The sequence below is a fragment of the Aotus nancymaae genome, unplaced genomic scaffold, assembly GCF_030222135.1.
Source record: "Aotus nancymaae isolate 86718 unplaced genomic scaffold, 86718_ANA_hifiasm-v0.15.2.pri h1tg000028l, whole genome shotgun sequence".
NCBI classification, from domain to species: Eukaryota; Metazoa; Chordata; class Mammalia; order Primates; family Aotidae; genus Aotus; species Aotus nancymaae.
Genome location: NW_026988441.1, coordinates 36,837,147 through 36,860,412, shown reverse-complemented (window position 1 = coordinate 36,860,412; position 23,266 = coordinate 36,837,147). Strand labels below are relative to the sequence as shown.

General features: G+C 58.1%; 3 protein-coding genes across 8 annotated transcripts; 1 reads left to right on the top strand and 2 right to left on the bottom strand.

Moving 5' to 3' along the window:
* Positions 1-4: 4 nt before the first annotated feature.
* XAB2 (XPA binding protein 2) lies at positions 5-14,228 on the bottom strand. Of its 2 annotated transcripts, XM_012436160.2 has the most exons (19): positions 14,157-14,228; positions 11,958-12,106; positions 11,542-11,665; positions 11,081-11,278; positions 9,547-9,681; positions 9,288-9,452; positions 7,480-7,624; positions 6,917-7,068; positions 6,402-6,521; positions 5,708-5,839; positions 5,478-5,609; positions 5,280-5,393; positions 3,830-3,992; positions 3,523-3,713; positions 1,021-1,143; positions 734-905; positions 390-519; positions 191-300; positions 5-106 (listed from the first exon to the last, which is right to left on the bottom strand). In XM_012436160.2, the coding sequence occupies exons 1-19, from the start codon at positions 14,205-14,207 to the stop codon at positions 45-47; spliced, it is 2,568 nt and encodes an 855-aa protein (XP_012291583.1). In that variant the 5' UTR covers positions 14,208-14,228; the 3' UTR covers positions 5-44. The 2 variants fall into 2 exon arrangements, with proteins under 2 accessions (XP_012291583.1, XP_012291584.1); XM_012436161.2 differs by lacking the exon at positions 11,958-12,106 and having other exon boundaries at positions 14,157-14,213.
* Positions 14,229-14,460: 232 nt separating this feature from the next.
* Positions 14,461-16,311, top strand: LOC105706056 (protein PET100 homolog, mitochondrial). The gene is made up of 4 exons (XM_012436169.2): positions 14,461-14,540; positions 15,261-15,347; positions 15,512-15,535; positions 16,160-16,311. The coding sequence occupies exons 1-4, from the start codon at positions 14,514-14,516 to the stop codon at positions 16,241-16,243; spliced, it is 222 nt and encodes a 73-aa protein (XP_012291592.1). The 5' UTR covers positions 14,461-14,513; the 3' UTR covers positions 16,244-16,311.
* PCP2 (Purkinje cell protein 2) lies at positions 16,302-23,180 on the bottom strand. Of its 5 annotated transcripts, none has more exons than XM_012436168.2 (7): positions 22,481-23,177; positions 21,459-21,539; positions 20,825-21,068; positions 18,098-18,566; positions 17,401-17,515; positions 17,079-17,203; positions 16,302-16,496 (listed from the first exon to the last, which is right to left on the bottom strand). In XM_012436168.2, exons 4-7 carry the CDS (start codon positions 18,146-18,148, stop codon positions 16,377-16,379), a joined length of 411 nt encoding a protein of 136 aa, XP_012291591.1. In that variant the 5' UTR covers positions 18,149-18,566; positions 20,825-21,068; positions 21,459-21,539; positions 22,481-23,177; the 3' UTR covers positions 16,302-16,376. The 5 variants fall into 5 exon arrangements, with proteins under 5 accessions (XP_012291591.1, XP_012291588.2, XP_012291589.1 ...); XM_012436166.2 differs by having other exon boundaries at positions 16,304-16,496; positions 17,401-17,527; positions 22,481-23,180; XM_064381987.1 differs by lacking the exon at positions 22,481-23,177 and adding an exon at positions 22,407-22,462 and having other exon boundaries at positions 16,304-16,496; positions 17,401-17,527.
* Positions 23,181-23,266: the final 86 nt, after the last annotated feature.

The window sequence follows — 23,266 nt, the reverse complement described above, 5'->3', positions numbered from 1 at the left end:
GATATACAAACACGGCTGTATTGGGGGAAGGGAGGAGGGACGGGTCAGTCTTCTTTCAGGCTCCCGAACACGGCAGCTGGCACGCTCTGCTGCTCTAGTCGGACCTCTGTGGGGGAGGTGGGAGCCGGTCACCCTCCGGGCAGTGTCCTATCCAGAGGCCCTCCCTGCCCTGCCCCTGCTGGGCACTCACCATTGGGCTCCAGGTCCATCTCGTCCTCATCCTCATCCTCACCCAGCTGGATCTCCTCAGGGTTGACCTGCTGCGCCAGCTCTGCCAGCTCCTCCCTGGAGGCGTCGCTCCTGGGGACAGGATGAGTTGCCTCAGTTCCCCACCCCAGGCCCCCATGGGGCCTGTCCCTGTCATATCCCCTCCCAGGACCCGCACTCACCTCACGAACAGGATCTTGCTCTGGGCACGCAGGGGCTGGTCTCGCTCTGCCTCAGCCGCCAGCTGTTCCGCGCGCTGTTCCAACAGCTTCATGTCATCCATGCCGCTCTGCCCAGGGGCCAGGTCAGACACTGCGGGGCAACAGCAGGGGCGTCGGTGCCATGCGGGCCCCTCCCACACATCAGATGCCGCGCTGTCCCGGTTTCCCAGGCAACGGCCCTGCCCTCAAGAAGGTTTTCCCGTGAGGCCACAGGGCTCCCAGATCCAGAAAGCCCAGGCCAGGTCAGGCTGAGATGCCCCAGATTAGGCACCGCCGGCCAAGGTGAGCGATGGCTGCGTGCTCACCGGTGCCCGTGGCGCTACCCGAGACCTTGAGCATCTGCGAGGCCATGAAGTTGACCTGCGTGTTGTACGTGGCCTGCACGCTCCGCCGGATGCGCAGCATCTCCTTGATGGTGTCCTCGTTGCCGTGCCGGACCTCAAAGTCCTTCCACGTCTGCCAGAACGCCCCGGTCGTCTGTGTGGGGGGCAGGGCAAGGCAGGGCAGGGGTAGGGGCATGTGCTCATGAGCTGGCTGGCTCCACTGTAGCCCCCAACCCAAATACCTGTCCCCCTACAGCCCCCAGCCCTACCCGGGGGTCGCAGATCTGGGAGCAGAAGCTGTAGATGGCCCGGGCGCGGTCGATCTCCCCCAGCTTGCACTCCATGTCTGCGAACCGCAGGCACATCTCACGTGCATGCTCGTCCGACAGCACCTGCGCACGGAGGTTGGGGAGGCCAGGAAAGGTGAGGCCACGGGGAGTGAGGCCAGGGAAAGTGCAGCCTCAGGGAGTGAGGCCCAGGAAAGTGCAGCCTCAGGGAGTGAGGCCACAGGGAGTGAGGCCGAGGAAAGTGAGGCCACAGGGAGTGAGGCTGGGAGACCTCAGGAAGTGAGGCCAGGGGGGAGTGAGGCTGCAGGGATTGAGGCCGGAAAGGGAGGCCAGGAATGAGGCCACAAGGAGTGAGGCCAGGGAGAGTGAGGCTGGGAATGAGGCCATGGGGGGTGAGGCCTTGGGGAGTAAGGCCAGGGTGGAGTGAGAACAGGTTGGACTGAGGCCAGGGGGAGTGAGGCCTCAGGAGAACGAGGCCGGGGGGAGTGAAGCCAGGGAGGAGGGAGGCCTCAGGAAGTAAGGCCGGAGGGAGTGAGGCCACAGGGAATGAGGCCAGCGGGGAGTGAGGTCAGGAATGAGGCTGCAGGGAGTGGGGCTGGGAAAAGTGAGGCTGGGAGTGAGGCTAGGGGAGTGAGGCCTCGGGAAGTAAGGTCAGGAGTGAGGCCTCAGGGAGTGACGCTGGGGTACTGAGGCTGGGAGTGAGCCAGGGAGTGAAGGGGGCAGTGAGACCCTGGGTTGGAGTGAGGCTGGAGGGAGGGAGCAGTCAGGTGGGAGGGTTGGGGGGTGAGGCCGCAGGGGGTAAAATGAGGGGGGTGAGACGAGGAGGGGGAGTGAGGCCGGGAGGAGTGAAGTCTCTGGGCAGTGAGGCTGCAGGGAGTGAGGCCACGGGGTAGTGAGGCCAGGGCAGGGGAAGGAGTGAGGCAGGGAGGGAGTGAGGCAGCAGGGGAGTGTGCCTGGGGAAGGGAAGTAAAGCCAAGGGGAAGAGTGAGGCTGGGGTGAAGGAGTGAGGCCTCGGGGCAGTGAGGTGGGGTGGAGTAAGGTAGAGGGAGAGTGAAGCCGGTGGGAGGGAGTGAGGTAGGGGGAGTAGCTGAGGAGGTGTGAGGCTTCGAGGGGTGAGGTGGGAGGGTGAAGGAAGTGAGAGGCTGTAAGGGGGTGAGGCCAGGGGGAGTGAGGCCGCAAGGAGTAAGGCTGGGAGGCCTTGAGGAATGAGGTTGCGGGGGGACCAGGCGGGGGTGAGGCCTGGGGGTACGTGGCCAGGAGGGATGAGGCTGAGGGGGAGTGAGGCCGAGGGGGGTGAGACGGGTGGCATGAGGCTAGTGGGGAGTGAGGCTGAAAGGGGTGAGGCCAAGAGTGAGCCTGGTAGTGAGGCTGTGGGAGGGGGAGTGAGGCCTTGGGGGGGAAGGGAGTGAGGTGTGGGGCAGTGAGCACAGAGTGTACAGGCAGTGAGGCAGGGGGAGGGTGAGGCGGGGAGGGGGTGTGAGGCCTTGGGAAGTGAGATGGGAGGCGTGAGGCCTAGGGGAGTGAGGCCACCAGGGAGTGAGGCCAAGGGGGAATGAGGCAGGGGTGGGGGGGAGTGAGGCAGTGGTGGGGGGTAGTGAGGCAGGGGTTGCGGGGAGTGAGGCAGGGGTCGGGGGGAATGAGTCGGTATTGGGGGTAGGGGAGTGAAACCTCAGTGGAATGAGGTAGGCAGTCAAGTGTGGAGGAGGAGTAAGGTGGGGAGGGAGTGGCCGTGAGGGATGTAAGAGGGGGTGAGGCTGAGGGGGAAGGAGTAAGGTCAGGGGCGTGAAGTGGGGGAGAAGAAAGGTCAGGGGAGTGAAGCCAGGGGTAGGGAGGGGAAGTGAGGCCAAGGTGGGGGTGAGGCCAGGGGGAGGGAGTGAGGCGGTGGGAGGAGTGAGGCCAGGGTGGGGGAGTGAAGAGTGAGGCTGGGAGGGGAGTGAGATGGGGGCAGTGAGTCAGGGGGTTGGGGGAAGGAGTGATGCCTCTGGGAATGAGGCCAGGGGCAGAGGCTGGGAGTGAGGCCGAAGGGAGTCAGGCGGGAGAAGCGAGGCTGGGAGGCCTCCGGGAGTTAGGCCTGGGTCAGGGAGTGAAGCAGGGGAGGAGTGAGGCAGGTAAGGAGAAGGGCCATTCTGGGGGAGTGAAGGGAGGGGAATGAGAAAGCCAGAGGGAGAGTGGTCAAGGAGCACATGAGGCCTCAGGTGCTGAGGCGGGGTGGTAAGGCCATGCAGGGGAGGCTGAGGTGAGTGAGGCCTGGGTAGGGGAGTGAGGCCTTGGCGGGGAGGCTGGGGTGAGTGAGGCAGGGGGATGGGAGTGAGGCCGCAAGGAGTGAGGCCATGAGGGAGTGAGGGGGAGGAGTGAGGCCAGGCTAGCGGGAGTGAGGCCATGGGGAATGAGGGAGTAGGCTCAGGGGCTCCCAACCACACCACAGCCATTCCGGAAGGCCCCTCTCCAGCCCCTCCCACCAGCCCGGCCCCCTTCGATGGGCACCTCGATGGCCTTCTGGTAGATGCCGCGGGTGTGGGTGACCCCGTAGATCTCGGCCGCCCGCTTGATGTAGATGTTGAACATGTCATACTGCTGCGCAGGCTCCACGGCCCTGGTGGCGCGCTCGTACACGGCCATGGCGTGCCGGGCCAGGCCCCACTCCTCCTCCAACTGCGCATACAGCAGGTACAAGGCTATGCGGGGCAGTGGAGAAAGGGGAGCGCGGTCAGCTGGGGCTAGTCAGAAACCCAGCCTGCCCGCCCACCGCACCCCCTCTGCCCGCCCACCGCACCCCCTCTGCCCGCCTCACTCTTGGCGTATTTTGGTGGGCAGCCGTCCAGAGCCTGTTCAAACAGGTCCCGTGCCCGCTCCAGCTTGCGGCCCCCATAGCGGGCGATGAATTTGGTCAGGTAGGTGCTCCAGATGTCCGACACGTTGGGCCACTTGAACAGCGAGATGCCGCGCTCGTATGCCTGTTGCCAGAGTGGGAGTCACACGTAAGAGCCTGTAGGTAGAGACCACTGGGCAGCTGGGATGTCCTTGGGCCACACCTGTAGGGAGCCTGCTTCCCTGTCCATGCCTCCCTGTGACTAATGGCAGTTATGGGGGTCTGTGCTCTGCACCATCTCCCTCTGTGAGAACCCCAAGAACAGGGGTGCCATGAGACCTGCGAAGCAGAGTCCGGCCCCATAGGAGGTGACATTATGGGTGAAGGTGTGTGGCTCCCCAGCTCCGCTGACACTGGCTGCCAGTCCCCAGGGAGAAGGCCACACCCCCAGGCAGACAGGCAGGCAGCAGCACACAGGCGCATGTACGACCTCCCCATTTGCGTATCTGCGTAAAGCCCACACGTTCCATAGAAACACACAAACATGACTGCTCTGGCCTCGGGACAGGACCTCGACAAGGAGACAGGCAAGACACCCCATGGATGACCCTACAGGCCATCTCCTAAACAGTGGGGCAGGCAGAGCCCACACACACTGGCACCAACACCCTCCCCACGAGTCATGGGTGTACATGGAAGCAGGACCCTGCGCCGCCACAAAACATTGGTACGCTGAAATCTTAACCCATAGTACGTCAGGAGGTAGATTCGTTTGAAGATGAGATCATTAACTTAAACTGAGGGCGTTAGGGGTTGCCTAATCGGTTATGACTGATAGCCTTTCAAGAAAAAATTTTGCTGGGTGAGGTGGCTCACACCTGTAATCCCAGCACTTTGGGAGGCCAAGGCAGGTGGATCACGAGGTCAGGAGTTCATGACCAGCCTGACCAACAGCGTAAAACCCCGTCTCTACTAAAAACACAAAAATTAGCCAGGCGCGGTTGCGCGAGCCTGTAATCCCATTCAGGAGGCCAAGGCAGGAGAACTGCTTGAACCCAGCAGGTGGAGGTTGCAGTGAGCCGATATCATGCCACTGCATTCCAGCCTGAGCAACAAGCAAGACTTGGTCTCAAAAAAAAAAAAAAGAAAAAAAGGAATTCCACAGTGACATGCACAAAGAAAGTGCCACACAAAGCCACAGGGAAAAAGCAGCTATGTGTAAGCTGAGGAGAGAGGTCTCCGGAGGAACCAGCCCTGCCCATCCCTCGATCCCAAACTTCCAGTTGCCAGGACTCAGAGAAGCTGGGTCTCTGCTGTTCAAGCCACCCAGTCTCTACTGTGTCTCGAAAGCCCCAGCAGACTTGTAAGCTGCCAAGGCCTCTGGGGAGGGACACGGCCATCCGGGACCTCTGGGTCCGCCCTGGCCCCTTACCTTGAAGCTCTCCTCAAAGTACTTGTGCTCCTCCAGGAACATGGCATAGTTGATGACGATCTGGGGTGTCGCGATGCGCAGGTCCAGGATGCGGTCGTACACAGCCTTGGTGGACTGCAGGGATGGGGAGGGGACAGGTCAGAGCTGGCTCTGGAGCCGAGTCTGGGCCCCGGCCCTCCCCGGCCACAGGCAGCTCACCTGGAAGGTGCCGAGGCTCTCCTCCAGGTCGGCGAGCATGGACCACACCTTCAGTGACTTGTACACGCGGTTCTGCACAGGCTCTGAGCCATCAAAGTACTCGGCCCGGCGGGCAGGCAGCGCCGTGGCCTTCTGCAGGGGGAGAGGGCGGCCGGGGAGGCGCTCAGGGGCTGTTCCCGGCCCTGGCCATCCAACCTGCAGCCCCCACCCGAGCCCAGGCCCGTTCTCACCCGCAGCAGCCGCAGGGCCTCATCATAGTTCTCGTGCCGGAGCTCCAGCTCCCCGCACTGACACCATACGCTTGCCAGGTCATCCACCTGCTTGAAGTTCACCTTGGTGGCCTTCTCCAGAATGACACGGGCCTGCCAGGGAAGACAGAGGCCAGGCTGAGATCCTGCCTGCCTGGACAGCCCCCACCGGTGATCAAGGGTCAGAAAGGTGACTGTGCACACAAACGTACAGGCAAAAACATGCATCTGTGCACACACAGCCACACACCAGCATGCACCCAACCATGCACACGCAGGCACCCTTACATGCAAACACACACAAGCACACACATGCATGCACCCACATCCATGCACCCAAACATGCACACACACACATGCACAGGTACCCTTACACACACAGCATACACATGCAACACATCCATGCACACGCAAATGCATACACCTGAACACACACACGCGCACACACGGGCAAAGGCACCCTTACACACACACACACACACAGAGGCACCCTTACATGCACATACACAAAGCACACACATGCAGGCACACATCTATGCACACACATATGCAACACATCCATTCACACAGGCACACATGCATGCAGCCACACATGCGCACACATCCATGCACATGCACATACACATCCATGCACACACACACGTACACACACAGGCACACGCAGCAGGGTGCTCACATCGTCCAGCTGCCCGTTGTCCTCATAAAACTTGGCAAATGCCACCCACAGAGTGTGGGGCTTGCCTGTGGCCTTGAAGGGGTCCACCGTCTGCACAGCCTCTGTGTAGGTGTTGATGATCTGGGACAGGAGGGAGGAGGTCATACGGGACTCAGGACCCTGCAGGTGACTGTGGGGGCAGAGCTGTGGCTCTGAGGGGCAGGGCCTGGAGGGTGCCGTGGTCCCTGGGGAAAGAGGCCAGGAAGGAACAGTAGCCTTGAGGGGTGGGGCCAAGAGGGAGCAGTGGCCCCCAGAGGGCAGGGCCAGGAGAGCTGTGGCTCTGGGGGCAAGGCTAGGGCAAGACAAGAAGCCCAAGAACAGAGGTAAAATAAGACCTACTAAGCAGTCAGGCCCCTAGGAGGTGACATTATGGGTGAAGGTGGGTAGCTCCCCAGTTCTGCAGAAAACTGTGGCCCTCCCTGAGAGGCCAGGCCTCCGTGGCCCTTAGGCGTAGGACTAAGGCAGGCTTCACACACCTCCCGGGGGCGGCCCTGGTGCAGGGCGACACGCTTATGCCACTCGTGCACGTGGTGTGGGTTCTGGCGCAGAAGGACGCTGTTGAGGAGCAGGGGCCGCCGGCTGATGAGCTGCTCGAAGCGGGCTAGGCGCAGCTCCAGGTCCACATCATCTGGGAGTCACAGACATGTTCATGAGGGGTGGAGGCCCAGGACGCAGGTCCCTGCATGCCACCACCTCTGCTCGCAGCCCTCACTCCGCTCTAGACCCTAGCCAAGTGCTCTGGGCCCTACACACTCAGCTTGGGGGTCTACCTGAGCCCCGCCCCCAGTCCCAGCAGATACCCCATCCTACCCCACTGTTCCCCTGACCCTCTTGCCCTGCCAGGCTCTGACCCAGGCCTGAGACGTGACCCCATTCCTGGCTCCTCCAAGACCCCCACACCCCCTGCCTTTACCCAGCCTCCTTCCCGGCCGGCCCTGGCTGAGCCTCCCAGGGCTGCTCCACCTAAGACATGCCCCGCCCCCACCTGCCAATGTCCACCCAGCTCTCTCCCCACCAGCAGGGGCCCCCAGAAGCTGACCCTCCTCCTCACGCCCCAGCTCTGAGGCAGTCTCCATCTTTGCGGCGATCATGCTCTCCTCGAACTGGGCGTAGCTGTCAAACACCTGTGTGAAGTCCCGCACGGTCATCACCGTCCGGATGGCCTCCTCGTACACGTCCCGAGCCTGTGGCGACCCAGGGAGGGGGAGGTAAGAGGAAACTGACACAGGGGACAGGCAGCAGCACCCTCAGCAGCAGCCGCCCTCTGCAACCCGAGGGCCTTCCAGGCACCCCCGTAGCACCTCTGGGCAGTGATCCCAGCACAGAGCCTCGGAGTCAAGTCTTCTCACCCCTACGCTGCTGAGGTGATCCTGGGACCTCCTCAGTAAACCGGGTGACTGCCCTCTGTGCACAGTGACCTCAAGGCTTGACTGAGACACATGTGTGAAGCACTTGGCACCCAACAGGTAGCCAAAACCCCCCAGTGCCTAGGGGTCCACCCTGCAGGGACCCTCACCCTCAGCTCATCCTCGGAGGGCTCAGACTTTGCTCCAAAGCGCCCTCTCCCCTGCCTGACCCTCTTCCCCAGTCCACCCATACCCCAGCTGCTCACCCACCCCAGCTCAGCCCCCCTCTCTACCCAGCCCTGACGGGTCTTACCCTGCTGCCTCCGACAGCCTTGGCCTACACATGTCCCTGGAAGGAGCACTGGGAAACGCATGTCTGCTCCCACCCCACTGGTGGCTCCCCAGTCAGCAGCATCGCCAGCCCCCCTTTGGCTCGCAAGGCTCCCAACCTACCTTCTCTCAGTTCCTGTGCTTCCCTGCTCTAGGCTCCAGCCCCACTCTGCTCCCACTGCCCCAGGCCATCCCCTGAGCTTCCCCCTCCAATGCCTGACAAGAGCCATAGTCAGCTGACCCCTGAGGTACCTACTCAGTGCTGTGCCTGCATCACCATGCTGACTAGTGACAGGGAGGGACTGCCACCCTGATTTTACAAATGAGGACATCCATCCTTAGTAGGGGCAAAGCCACACTGCCAGAGGGGGAACTTTGAGCACAAGTCTGGCTGACTCTAGGGTTGGTGTGCTTGCGGGAAGGAATGACCACCTCCCCTCACTTGGATGGCAATTGTGTGCAAGGATATGCATGTCTGTCACAAATACTATGTTTTCTTTTCTTTTTTTTGAGATGGAGTCTCCCTCTTGTCGCCCAGGCTGGAGTGCAGTGGCGCCATCTCAGCTCACTGCAACCTCTGCCTCCTGCCTGCCTCAGCCTCCCAAGTAGCTGGGATTACAGGCGCCTGCCACCATGCCTGGCTTATTTTTGTAATTTTGGTAGAGACAGGGTTTCACCATTTTGGCCAGGCTGATCTTGAACTCCTGACCTCGTGATCCACCTGCCTCAGCCTTCCTAAGTGCTGGGAATACAGGCATGAGCCACCACCCCTGAACTGTTTTCTTTCTTTTTGAGACAGTGTTTCACTCTGCTGCCTAGACTAGAGTGCAGTGCTGTGATCTGAGCTCACTGCAACCTCCACTTCCCAGGTTCAAGCGATTCTCCTGCCTCAGCTTCCTCAGTAGCTGGCATTACAGGTGCCCACCACCATGCCTGGTTAATTTTTGCATTTTTAGTAGAGACAGGGTTTCACCATGTTGGCCAGGCTGGTCTCGAACTGCGATCTCAAGTGATCCGCCCCCGTCGGCCTTCCAAACTGCTGGGATTACAGGTGTGCACCACCACACCTGGCCACAAATGGCACATTTTCTGCCTGTGCATGTGTCAACGTATGTCCCCGAGTGTCAGGAGACCCCGCCCTGAACCCAGAGCCCCATGCACCGGTGTGCACCTTCTCAAAGTGGCCGCTGCGGATGTAGTAGTCGGCGAGTGAACACCAGAGCTTGCCCAGTTGGTCAGTGAAGCGGGTGAGGCCCCCACGGATGATGGCGTCCACGTTGAGGGACTGGACCTTGTCTGGGTTCTGGGAGATGAGGTCACACAGCTCGTGCCACAGCTGCAGGGCATGGGGCGGTGGCGGAAAGAGTCTCAAGCTCAGTCACAGAGCAGGGCGGCCCTCCCACCCAGCTCCCAGTTCCCGGGAGGCCCACCTGGTAGTTGGACTTGCCGGCCTTGGACACGAAACGCTCGTCGTTCACCACCGTAGCCAGGCGCTGTGCGGCTTCATCCAGCCGGTCACTTGACTTGAGGTACTCGATATACTCCTCTGCACTCTCGGGACTCAACTGGGGACCAACCCATCCCTCAGGTAGTCAGTGGGGCGGCAGGGCCACACCCACATCCCAAAATTCAGCGACTCTGGGGCGCCCCCCACCCATTTACCACTGTCTTGGACAAAAGTAAGCCCTGTCAAACCAGCCTCAGCCCCACTGGTCCAGCCCTGGTTCAGCATCAGCCCCACTGGGTTAGGCGCTTAACCCCCTATGGGTCCAGCCTCAGTCCTGACTAGACCATCTTTGGACCTTCTGGGTTAGCTTTGACCCACAAGAACACAGCCTTGACTGCACTGGTCTAGCCTCAGGCCCAATGGTTCAGCCCTGGTCCTTTTGGGTTAGACTTTACCTTCCACCTATAATGGGTCCAGCCTTGGCTCCAATGGTCCAGCCTCAGTCCTGACAGGTCTAGCCTTGGCCCCTTTGGGTTAGCCTTGATCCCATGGGTCTAGCCTTGACTATGGTGTCCAGCCTGGGTCCCATGGGTCTAGCCTCAATCCTGACTGTTCCAGCTTAGACTCCAAGTGTCACAGAACAGATATTGTAAGTTTGAGCAAACCACGCCACACACTCACGCAGCTGGCGATTCCACCCTCCGCCCCGCCTGCTGTGCGCCCCCATAGTTGCTGGCGATTCCACCCTCCGCCCCGCCTGCTGTGCGCCCCCATAGTTGCTGGCGATTCCACCCTCCGCCCCACCTGCTGTGCACCCCCATAGTTGCCGGCGATTCCACCCTCCGCCCCGCCTGCTGTGCCCGCCTGCTGTGCGCCCCCACAGTTGCCAGCGATTCCACCCCCCGCCCCGCCTGCTGTGCCCGCCTGCTGTGCGCCCCCATAGTTGCCGGCGATTCCACCCTCCGCCCCGCCTGCTGTGCGCCCCCATAGTTGCCGGCGATTCCACCCCCCGCCCCGCCTGCTGTGCGCCCCCACAGTTGCCGGCGATTCCACCCTCCGCCCCGCCTGCTGTGCGTCCCCATAGTTGCCGGCGATTCCACCCTCCGCCCCGCCTGCTGTGCGCCCCCATAGTTGCCGGCGATTCCACCCCCCGCCCCGCCTGCTGTGCGTCCCCATAGTTCTCTACACCTCCTATTCTCGGCCCTCATGGCTGTGGTTTTACTCTGGTTCATGCCATCAGCTCATACGCATCTGTCTTCCTAGTGAGACTAAAAGGTCTGTGCAGACAGGGAGTGTCTTAGTCACACGGTCCTCAGCACCCATCTCTATGCCTAATGCGAAACTGGTACAAGCAAACTGGAAACTAAACACAAGAATCATGAACAACAAAACGCAAGTGTCTCCAGGAGTCTCTTCCCACATACTGTCTGTTGGGTGGCATCCTACACAGAGCTGGTGTCCCAGTGAGGCTCTTTCTGGAAACTAACCTGGGGAAGCAGCACACCTGCTGGGCTCACCTTGAGGAAGCGCCGGTAGCCACGCACAGCTGTCTCGGGCAGTGGGTGTGAGCGCAAGAAGCGCAGATACAGGGGCCAAATTCGAGAGTGCTGTGTGATGGGCAGCGCCCGGAGGGCACGGTCGAAGGTGCGGCGGGTGTGTGTGACACGCCCCTGGTCCATCAGGAACTGGCAGTAATCTAGCCACAGACGGGGCATCTGGGGGTACAGGGAGAGGCGGCTGGGGCTAAGTCATGGACTCCATGACCTGGTCACAGACACTCAATGTCCTGTGGCTGAGCCACACCTAGGGCCACCACATAAATGCAGGGGGACCAAGAAACCCCCAGCTCCAGGACTGAGTCCAACCCAACTTCCCATGCAGAGAAGCAACAGGACTCCAAGCCCCCATCCCTATTATGCTGAGCCCAGCCCCCACACCCACCCCACCTCCCCACTCATCCCCTCGCCCAGGCCCAAACCTTGTGCATGAACACAAAGGCCCTCTCATGACAGTTGTTGACATCTTCATAGGCAGGGTCGGTCACACAACGATGCTTCACCTGTGCCCGACGTGCCTTCAGGTATCGGTACCAGAGTTTGTAGCTGGGGAACAGGAGGGGACAGATGCTGATTGGTCAGTTTTATGGACCCTCCCAGAACCACCTGCCCTGCCCCAGTTGGCAACTGTGGGAAGAAGGGGTATTGGGGGGTGGTGGCATGTCTCAGCAATGACGGGACAGACTGGGACATTAGGGAAGGTGTGCTGATCCATCAAAGGATTTACAAGTCAGCGATGGAACACAAAGCAATCACCTGGGACCTATTTGCCAGTTTTGTTATAATTGGACCAGGTGGGGTGAGGGCTGTTGGGCAGGGCAGCTGGAGCCATTCCCACCTGCAAGGCAGGAGCTTGAGTGCCCGCTCGTACAGCTGATTGAGCCTGGGCTTCGGGGAGCCCTGTTTGAACTCAATGTAGCGAAGCCAGCATTTGACAGAGAACTGGTTCCGCATGATTTCTTCCTCATAGGGGAGGTCCTCTTCCTCCTGCCAGGGCCAGGGAATGGGAAGAAGAGAGACCTACCCTCAGAGTCTGTGTGCAGCACCACCCCACTACTGGGGCTCAGGTCCAAACTCTGGACTTTTACCCAGATCCCACCACCCACCAAGGAAGTCAGGTCACTAAATGCCCAGACACCAAGACACTGGTCCAGAACTTTATCCTCAGAATTCAACTCCCCACAATTTAACCCAAACCATCAGACTTCTCAGTCATTAGGGCTCTGGGCCAGGTATGAGTTCGCATCACCACCTGCTCTCTGCCCCAGATTATCAGACTCCTTAGACACCAAGGCCCTGGCCCAGATGCCAGGCCTCTGTCCTGGACACCAGACCTCACTTCTTCAAAACATGCCTCTTCAGCTGGGCACAGTGGCTCACGCTTGTAATTTCAGCACACTGGGAGGCCGAGGTGGTCAGACTACCTGAGGTTGGGAGTTTGAGACCAGCCTGACCAACCTAGAAAAACCCTGTCTCTACTAAACATACAAAATTGGCTGGGTGTGGTGGTTCACACCTGTAATCCCAGCACTTTAGGACACCGAGGCAGGCAGATCACCTGAGGTCGGGAGTTCAAGACAAGTCTGACCAACATGGAGAAACCCTGTCTCTACCAAAATTACAAAATTAGCCGGGCGTGGTGGCACATGCTTGTAATCCTAGCTACTCGGGAGGCTGAGGCAGGAGAATTGCTTGAACCTGGGAGGCAGAGGTTGCAGTGAGCCAAGATCGTGCCATTGCACTCCAGCCTGGGAACAAGAGGGAAACTCCATCTCAAAACAAACGAACAAAATTAGCCGGGCATGGTGGCACAAGCCTGTAATCCCAGCTACCAGGGAGGCTGAGGCAGGAGAATTGCTTGAACCTGGGAGGCAGAGGTTGCAGTGAGCCGAGATTGTGGCACTGCACTCCAGCCTGGGAACAAGAGGGAAACTCCATCTCAAAACAAACGAACAAAATTAGCCGGGCATGGTGGCACAAGCCTGTAATCCCAGCTACCAGGGAGGCTGAGGCAGGAGAATTGCTTGAACCTGGGAGGCAGAGGTTGCAGTGAGCCGAGATTGTGGCACTGCACTCCAGCCTGGGAACAAGAGGGAAACTCCATCTCAAAACAAACGAACAAAATTAGCCGGGCATGGTGGCTCACACCTGTAATCCCAGCTACTCCGGAGGCTGAGGCAGAAGAATTGCTTGAACCTGGGAAGCAGAGGTTGCAGTGAGCCGAGATTGTGCCATTGCACTACAGCCTGGGCAACAAGAGCAAATCTCCATCTCCAAAAAAAAAAAAAAGTGCCTCTTCCCAGATACCAGGCCTTTAGCCTCTCAGGCTCCCCCTGTCACCACCCCAGGCCCAGATAACCAGACCTTTATCTCATCCACCAGGGCTCTCAGGTCCAGATTCCAAAGCACTCTGCCCCAGAAGTTAAAAGCTAGGCTTTTATCTCATAAGAGGAGTTATGGTCCAGAAGCCAAGCCTGTAACTCTGGACACCAACAATCTGATGAAGATGTCATGCCTCTACTCCAGACAGCAAATATTTCATTGGCCATCGCCTCACAAGCTCCACATCACCAGGGTTCTTCCAGCCTGGCCACCAAGTCTTTACCCCAGAAACTGTAATGCTGCAGTCCAGGTCTAGACCGCTATCCAGAAAACCAAGCCTTCACCCCAGAAACCAGAGCCCGGGCTTCGTAATCACGCCTTTACTTCAAACACCGGTCTTCACCTCTCAAGATTCAGTTATGCCATCTCCCACCTCTCCCATTCCCTGTACGCCCCCATTTCCGCCCCTAGCTTGGGAGGCTAGACGCTTCACTTCGACAGTAGTGTTCTACTCAGGCCCCAAAATACACCACCATATCTTTACTCCTGGCCAGTCCGGTGCGGACATCACCATCCGGTCTCTGGCCCGTTAGGGTTCCTAGACCAGCCTGGCAGCTTTGGCCTAAATCCCCTTGGCGAACACGCCCAGATCCCCTGCGGCGTCCAGGTCCCAATGCCCCAAGGCAGGCCACCCCCGGCAACTCTGTGAACTCACGAAGACAAGGTCCGGCCGCTCGGGCCGCGAAAGTCGCGCCATCACCACCATTTTCCTGGATGCCCAGGCACAGGCGAGAGTCGCGCATTTATGACGTCTACCAATGACGGCCCGCCTCTCCGCGCCAGACCCATTTTCTATTGGCTAAATCCTTCTTGACTGACAGGCCCGCGTCACTGGCTTCGTTTCGACGACGCCAGCGGCCGGAAGCAGATAGCGGCGCCCGAAGATTACGTCATCAGGACACACATTGGCCAATCAGCTTCAGCAGTGGAGCGTGCGAAACACCAATGAACTTCTGTCTTGCTGGAGTGTCGGCTTTGGGCGGAAGTGGCTTTCTTGACCGGGAGAAACGAGATGGGGGTGAAGGTGGAGGTATTTCGGGTCAGTGAACACAGGAGTGGGTTGGGAGGCTGGGCAGGGGATCTTCCTGGATCTGAGGATGAGGCTGGAGATCGGGGACTTTTCGAAGGAAGAGGGCGCTCCGAGGAGAAAGCTCTTGAGGTTTAAGAGGAAACTTTCTAGTTGGAAATCCAGGAGAGGGGACGCTAGGTTGGGGGTTCTCGGATTTGGGCTTCTGGGTTTGGGGGCTGTGAGAGGGCTGGTGTGAGGAAGGACCTCAGAGAGGGGTGACCAGAGAAGGGGGTTCTAAAGAAGGAAGACTTAAAATCCTGGGGCAGCTCTCGGGCTCGTGGTGGGTGGGTGTCTCTGATAGGAAGACTCCTCTAGACTTAGAGAAGTAGATTTGAAGAGTGAGGCCTCCTTGGCTTGGGGGTGGTCCCGCGATCTTAAGTGGGGACGGGTAATGAGATCTCCAGGAGATGCTTTTGAATATAGCTGGGGCCTGTGTGTGTGTGTGTGTCTGTCTGTCTGTCTTTGAGAGGAAGACTCCATTTCAGAGGGGACTTTCAGGAATTAGGCCTCCTGGATTATAGGAGTTACGCTTTAGGGCGTGAGGCTTGGGAGTTCTGGAGTTCTTGGGGAGGCCCTGAGGAGGAGCTCCTGGACTCTACAGTAGAACGGGTCCCCCAGGCTCTGAGCAGCCTCTGCATGTTGCTTGTGGGCGGGAGGGGATCTCACCTCACCCACCCTCTGCCATTCCAGATGATACTCTACCTCACTTTCCCTGTGGCTATGTTCTGGATTTCCAATCAGGCCGAGTGGTTTGAGAACGATGTCATACAGCGCAAGGTGGGCATAAGAGGAATGTCCAAGGGTTCATTCCAGAGGTGGGAAAGGGTGCGGGGCACCAATCTGCTGGGGACCCATGTCTGCCTCCCATGAGCCTACCTTGCCCTGGGTGTGGGGCTCTGGAGGCTCTTGACTCGTGTCCCAGTTGTGACTTTTCCCTACAGAGGGAGCTATGGCCACCTGATAAGGTAAGCGATCTCCTCTTCTTCCTTCCACGGGGATGGAGGAGGCTGGATTCCTGTGTCCAGGATGGGTTTCAGATGAAAATTTTAGGCCGAGTGCAGTGGCTCATGCCTCTAATCCCAGGGCATGGGAAGCTGAGGCGGTGGATCACTTGAGGTCAGGAGTTCAAGACCAGCCTGGCCAACATGGTGGAACTCCACGTCTACAAAAATATCAAATTTAGCCAAGCGTGGTGGTGGGCGCCTATAATCCCAGCTGCTCGGGGGGCTGAGGCAGGAGAATCACTTGAACCCAGGAGGCGGAGGTTGCAGTGAGCCCAAGGTTGTGCCATCGCACTCCAGCCTAGGCAACAGAGACTTCATCTCAAGAAAGGAAAATTTCATCCTCGGCCATGAGTAGGGAACTGAGAGCAGAGGAGTGGGTGATTTCCTTATTGCCTTCTTCCGGAAGAATGAAGCGGATCCCACTTGGACCCCGTTGTAATTGGCAGGGGGCATCCAGTAGAGACATTGAAACTTGAAGCCGTGGTGTGGGCAGGGTGGTGAGAGAGTGGGAGAGGGAGCTAGGCCCTGAGGTGTGCACCCCTCCATCCTTCCTGTCCCCCTTCACCCCTGCTTCCCCGCCCCTAGCGTCAGCAGCTAGAAGAATTCAAAGAGAGGATACGGAAGCAGCGGGAGGAGAGGCTCCTTCGTGCTGCCCAGCGGAACTCCTGAGGCTTCCAAATGGGCGTCCTAGCCCCTCCCCTGATGAAATATACACATACTCAGTTCCTTGTTGCTCATGGAAGTGTTTTATTTCTTTTATCAGCTTTTGGGGGCCAAGTGAGGCCCAAGATGGCTCAGGCCCTCAGGGGGCTTGTGTTGGGGGCTGGGGGCTGCTGTTCCGACGGAAGCCAAGAGCAGTCGGGTCCTGAGGGGTGAGCAAGGGTTGGGGACTGAGGGTCCCAGCTCGTTTCTGTGCTCCGTCCTGTGGATGAAGAGGGGTCAGCCAGGGGGAGGGCTCAAGGGCAGTGCCAGCTGAAGGTGGCAAACGTTGGAGAGAGAGTGCTGGTGGGCACGTGTCCCACCTCATCCTGAGGACTGGTCTGTGTCTGCCCTCAATATCTGCCGTTTAGGGTGGTATGTGAGTGTGAGGTGGCAGGTCTTGGGGTCCTCGCTGGGGCCTTGATCAGAACCCGAGCTTCATGTATGTATGACATCAACACATGTGAGTATGCAGATGTACGTGTTGTGTGCGTGAGCTCACACGCCCTCCTCCCTGGGATATCTTCCTAGGAAGGGGTCCTATTTTCTCCCTTTGGCCTCCCCAGAATCTTCAGACTTGGGGGCAGGAGCCACAGTTCCAGCCGTGGGTCTGACACTGGCATGGCCCCTATATAACCTTGGGCCCCTCTACCCCACGCCTGGGCCTTGGTCCCCCTATCTGAAGTCAGGGGGGAGGATGGACAGAGGTGGGGCAGTCCCTATTCCCTCCTGGCTGGGGTTGGGGGCAGGATCAGAGAGCACAGCCTGATGGGTTTCTCCTCGGCGCCGACAGAACATCACCTACCTTGGGCCCCACAGGCTGAAAGCCAGGCAGGCTGCTGACTGTCACACGTTGGTCATCCATACGGCGGCCCTGGGTGCTGGCCAGCATGTCCATGAGGCTGTCCATCTCGGGTGTGGGGCCGCTCTCTGTGTGGATGTATACAGACTCAAGAGGACACAGCTGGACTGTGGCCCCCAAACCCACCCCTTCACCCCCACGCAGATGCTTCAGTGTGCACCACCGCCTCCCACACGCCATGCCCCCAGGCCCTCCAGATGACCACTCGCCCTGCACTCCCACCCCGTTTATGCCCCGTGGACAGCACCCCTGTGCCCACGCTCACCGCTCTCGGTGGTCTGGCCTGGCCCGGCCTGCAGCGAACAGCGCTGCCCCTCCATCCGGTCACCCTGCACGTGGCTCAGCAGATTGAAGAAGCCCTCCTGATCTGGGGAGCCCGCCTGAGGACAGACCTGCTCAGTCTGGTTGGCCCTTCAGCTTGGGGGCCCCTCCCCAGCCCTCCCGGCCCGCTGGCTCCCACCCTGACCCCGGGGCCTGCCATCCCCTCTTCCTCAGATCTCACCATGGTCCCTGCCGATCTCCTCTGCAGAGCGGCTCTGAATGAGACATGAGTCTCCTTCCCAGTCCCGGCCCCCGCCCCAGCGGCCCCAGCCGGCAGTGCCACTTCACGTGGTGCCACCTCAAGGGACAAGCTGCCATGCCAGCATCCCGCTGTCCTAGATTGGGGCCTGAGGAGTGTGGCCTGAGAGCTGGGGCACGAATCAGGGAAACACGGCCCAGGAGCCACCCCCAGGTCCCAGCATCTCCCATCAACAGGGGTCCACACGGAGAGCTCTGCCCTCTGCCCTGGGGCCTGGCACTCAGACCTCCAAGCCCACCAGCCCCTGCCTGCAGCCATAACTGGATCAGGGGGTCCTAGGAGACTCACTCGATAATTAGGTGCCCTACAAACTAATTAGTCTCGTCAATCATGGGCTCTGAGACCTTGAGCTGGGGTTGGGGTGGGGGCAGGGCCCTCTCACCTCCGCACAGGGGCCTGAGCCTTCCTCTGTCTTCTCCTCCAGATCCATCATGTCACTGGACTCCAATCACTTTCCTGCTGGCCTCTGTCCCAGCCCGGTGCCAGAGAGGGCCTTTTAAACGTCTGGAACGTGGGGGTGTGCCATCTCCAAATCCCTAGCTCATGCCCCATCTGCTCCCACCCAAGCTTAAGCCCCATAAAGATCATCCAGATAATTGTTTGCCCACAACGATACCGGATCTGGCATGGGGGGTAGGGGGCAGGGTGACCTGAGCTTGGACCTTGCTGGACCCAGCAGCAATGACCGGACCCCCAAGGACTGTCAGGTGTGGTGTCACAAAAGGCCTGAGCAGCGTCCCTGCAGTTGGAGAAGGCAGGATAGGGTGGTAGGCAGCTTGGGTGGGGACTTGCAGGTGTCCCCACCCAGCTACCCAGGTCTCCCTGCTGGCTCCTGGAAGGGCAGCTGCCACCTGCAGTCAGAGAAAGAAGAGGCTGGAGTCAAAGTCCCCTTCCCTGCCCCCTCCCTCTCTGCACCCTCCTCAGACACCCCCGGCCAGCCTAGCTCCAGCTCTGTCTCCTTGGCAGCAAGTCAAGGGGTCTCCCGGCCACCCTTCCCTCTACTCACTGTCCCTGGGGCCTGGCTGCTGGCCCCAGACCCCAAAACAAGAAAGTCTGGGATCTCTTGTCCCCGTGCCACCCAGATGTCAAGTTGAGCTGTCTCCTCTCATCTATCACCCCAGCCCCAGGTGGGAACAGGAGGCGAGTCTCCCTGGGGACAGAGGCAGGCGAGGAGGAGAGGATGTCCCCGCTTTCTCCCCTGAGCTGCTGTGGCTTTTCCTCAGTGCCCAAGGAGGAGATGCCACTGGGAGGTCCTCATCCCCTTCCCTGCCCTCCCCAAAACACCTTTACGGAAACCAGTGGAAGTTTCATCTTAATGAATGGGCTGAGCTATCGCCACCTCTGCCCGAGGCTTCCCTGTTCCACCAAGGGCCAAGTTCACACCCTGTTCCTCCATGCAAGGAAATGTCCCCCTCCTCAGCGCATGTAGCCCTTTCCTTTCCTGGGACTCCCAGAGCAAAGTGTTACAGACCAAATGGCTTAGAGCAACAGAGATTTATTTTTATCTTACATATGTACATATATATATTTTATAGACATGAGGTCTCACTATATTGCCCAGGCTGGTCTAAACTCCTGGGCTCATGTGATCCTCCTGCCTGGGCCTCCCAAAGTACTGGGATTACAAGCATAAGCCACCATGCTTAGCCTTTAAATTTTTTTTTTAACGGAAAATGTATTGAGCCAACGTTCTGGAGCCCAGAAGCCTGAAATCGAGATGTCGGCAGAGCTGTGCTCCCTCCGAAAACTAGGTCTCAGGATCCCTCCTTGCCCCTCCCTGGCTTCTGGCAGTGGCCTGCTGTCCTTGGTGTCCTTGGCGTGTCATTGCACCTCTTCAGTCCCTGCCTCTGTGGTCACATGGCATTCTCCCTGTGTGTCCCAGTCTTCCTATAGCCATCTTTTTTTTGCCCCAGCCACCTACACAGAATCAGGGAGACATCTGATGATCTCATAAGGACACCAGTGATGCTGCGTGAGGGGCCACCTACTCCAGCATGATCTCATCCTCACTGCTAACATCTACAACGACCCCATTTCCAAATAAGGTCCAACTGGGAGATATTGGGGATTAGTACTTCATATCTTTTGGGAGGTGGGGTGGGGTGGCTGGCCCTATCAACTCTCCCTCCCAGCAAGGGGTCAGGCTGAGAAGCTGGAGGTGGTCCTGGCTTCCATCCTTCCCCACCAGGACCTGGAGGGGCCCCTGCCTTCCCCTGCTCAAAACTCTTCCCTGGGCCCCAGTTGTTCTCAAGACAAAACCCAAACATCTTAGGGTTGTGGAAGTGTTCTAAAATGGATTGTGGTGATGAATGCACAACTCCAAAGATACTAAAAGCCATTGACTTACGCACCTTAGGTCAGTGAGTTAAATGGTATGTGAATTATATCTCAGTAAAGCTGTTAAAAAAGGAGGAAGGGGCAGGGTGTGGTGGCTCACGCCTAAAATCCTAACATTTTGGGAGGCCAAGGCAGGAGAATCTCTTTAGCCTGGGAGTTTGATACCAGTCTGGACAACATAGAGAGACCCTGTCTCCTTAAAAAATAAAATAAAATAAATAAAAACTCAGCTGGGCAAAGTGGTGTGCACCTGTAGTCCCAGCTACTTGGGAGGCTGAGGTGGAAGGGTCCCTTGAGCTCAGGAAGTCGAGGCTACAGTGAGCTATGATCATGCCACTGCCCTCCAGCCTGAGCAACAGAGTGACACCCTGTCTCTTTACAAAACAAAAACAAACAAAAATGGGGAGGAGAGAGAAGAAGGAACAAAGGAATAGAAAAGGAAAGGAAAGGAAGAAATAGCCAAACTCCTTCCTAGGGTCGCCAGCCATCCTGGTTTGCCTGTGACTGTCCTGTTTTTAGCACTGAAAGTCCTGCATCTTGGCACTGGGATGGGTCAGTCAGACCTCATCCTATAGAAGTCTGACCCCTACTGCCCCCACCCTCCCTCTAGCCTTCATAAGTTCATGGCCCCTCCCTTCTCTACTGGACATTGCTGTGGGGCTGCTTCTAGAATTCCTTCAGGGATAATGTCTAAAGGCTCTTTCTTCAGAGAGGCCCTCGGGAGTCACCCTCAATAAACTCCCCTCCTACCCCTGCCTTTCCTGGAACTCACTGTCACATCAATTTATTTCCTTCAGGGCAGCATTGATCCTTTTCTTGTCTTCTTTTCTTTTATTTGAGACAGAGTTTCACTCTTGTTGCCCAGGCTGGAGTGCAATGGCGCGATCTTGGCTCACCGAAAGCTCCACCTCCCGGGTTCAGGTGATTCTCTTCCCTCAGCCTCCCAAGTAGCTGCGATTATGTAGCGGGGAAATCCCATAAGTGCCGGGGCAGGAGCCAAAAGCCTCAGCCTCTTTCTATGTAAATAATGAAGAAGAAAGTAACTAGAAATATGACTGTGGTAGTTATTAGCTATTCACATGTGATCTTAGTTATTCATAGGTGATCCTAATTCTTTTACTAATGCCTCTCAGGTCGGAAGTGTGAACCTGGGGAGACACTGTGAAAGGAATGACCCTAAGGCAACACGCTTTAAGCCCTCTGTCACGACCGAATAAGGGCTGCTGGAGGGCGCCTTGGTGTCAGAGCTGGGAAAGTGCCCGCTGTTTAGCCAGCTAGGGAAGGAGCTGTCCAAGATGGCCGAGACGTCTCCTTCCCCAGAGGAGTTAGGAGAAAACTCGGCTCTTCCAAGCTCTTGCGGTGGGCCTAATGCTGTCAGGTAGGCCCGCAGACATCCGGGGGCTTACCTGTCTCTATGTGATGCTGTATTTCAGTGGTCACGTTCCACGTCCACTCTCATGTTCGCTTCTGCACATGGTTCCTTTTTTCTTAGAAGATACAATCAGTAAAAGAATATGAATCTTAATGTCTTTGTTCTTTCCTAACAAGTATGGAAAAAGTGCTGACGCATTAGGCTCCTTACCTCATCTCGGCTACCTGAAAGTCTTGAGCCCCTACCTGTACGACACGTGATGTACTTGACCCTATCACTACCACGCCCTACCTGCCCTGCCCCCAGTCACTGACCACCAAGGCCACGCCCTACCTATGCTGCCCCGTCACCGACCACCAAGGCCACGCCCTACCTACCCTGCCCCCAGATTTGCAACTCAATAAAGCGAGAGCATCTAGGCATTTGGGGCCACTGCAGGACTCCACGATTTGGTTGGCAGTGGACTCCCGGGCCCAAACTCTCTTTTCTGTGTCTCGTGTCTTCTATTTCTACAATTTCTCGTCTCCACACCAGCAGAGAGGAGCTCACAGAACCCTATAGGGCTGGACCCTACAGGATTACAGACATGCACCACCACAATTGGCTAATTTTGTATTTTTAGTAGAGATGGGGTTTCTCCATGTTGGTCAGGCTGGTCTCAAACCTGAGCAACAGAGTGACACCCTGTCTCTTTACAAAACAAAAACAAAAATTGGGAGGAGAGAGAAGGAACAAAGGAATAGAAAAGGAAAGGAAAGGAAGAAATAGCCAGGTGATCCGCCTGCCTCGGCCTCCCAAAGTGCTGGGATTACAGGCATGAGCCACCGCACCTGGCCGCAATGATCCTTTTCTATCTCCCCCAGGCTTCAGGGTCTGATTCACTCCCTATGTCCCATGTAAATGGCAGGGGCTTGGTACCTTTATCAACACGACCATGTGAAGTAACCAGCTTAGACCACCAGGAGTCTATTTGCACACATACCTCACACCTTAAATCAGAGACCTCCCGCGTGAAGGAACCAGCTCAGACCACCAGGAGTCTATTTACACACATACCTCGCACCTGAAATTGGAGACCTCATTTGTATGGGAGCTGCTGGGGCTGTGCTCTCTACACCACAGGACACAGCAGAAGCAGCCACTGAAATTTCAAGTCGAGTGTGGATGTGTGTGTGTTTGCCAGCATTTGAGGGCGTCACTCTCCCCATGTGTGTATCAGCACGTGAATTCGATTGTTGGCTCACGAGGGTAAATGTGGCTGCACGCGGAAGAGAGTAAGACTGTGAAAAGCGCTTTTTTCCCTCCTGGGGACAGGCTCCTGGCTGGAATCCCAGGAGGCTCACTCGTCGTGGCCTTGGCTTAGGGATCCCGCTAAGCCTCGGTTTCCTCCTCGGCAGCGCACTCCAGGTCGGGGGCACGGGCAGGACTGAATGACAATTACATCCAGGTGTCTGCACACAAGAGGTCTCCCATCCTCCTGAATCCATCAAGTTATCCAAGCTGCTGCTGCTTCTACACTTTGAAGTACAGAAGGTAAGTGGGTCAAGATCCCAGACCCAGACAGCGGCGGCCTGGCGGCATCGAGTGTGCACCGTGTATCTTGCAGACAAGGAACAGCCCGGGGAAGCTGGAGGGGTTATTGCTCTGCGATCCCGCTTCGCACGCAAGCCAGGAAGTGTGTGTCTGAACTCCCATCTGTGAGCGTGTCGTCGAGGTGTGCCCCTCCAACTACTTCGTGCTCGGCAGCGCGGACGCACCTGCCCGTCCTCCCCGCAGGGACTCAACTTCCTGGGCCTGGGCGAGTACCAACGGCGGGGTGGGGCCAGGTGCGCAGGGGGCGGG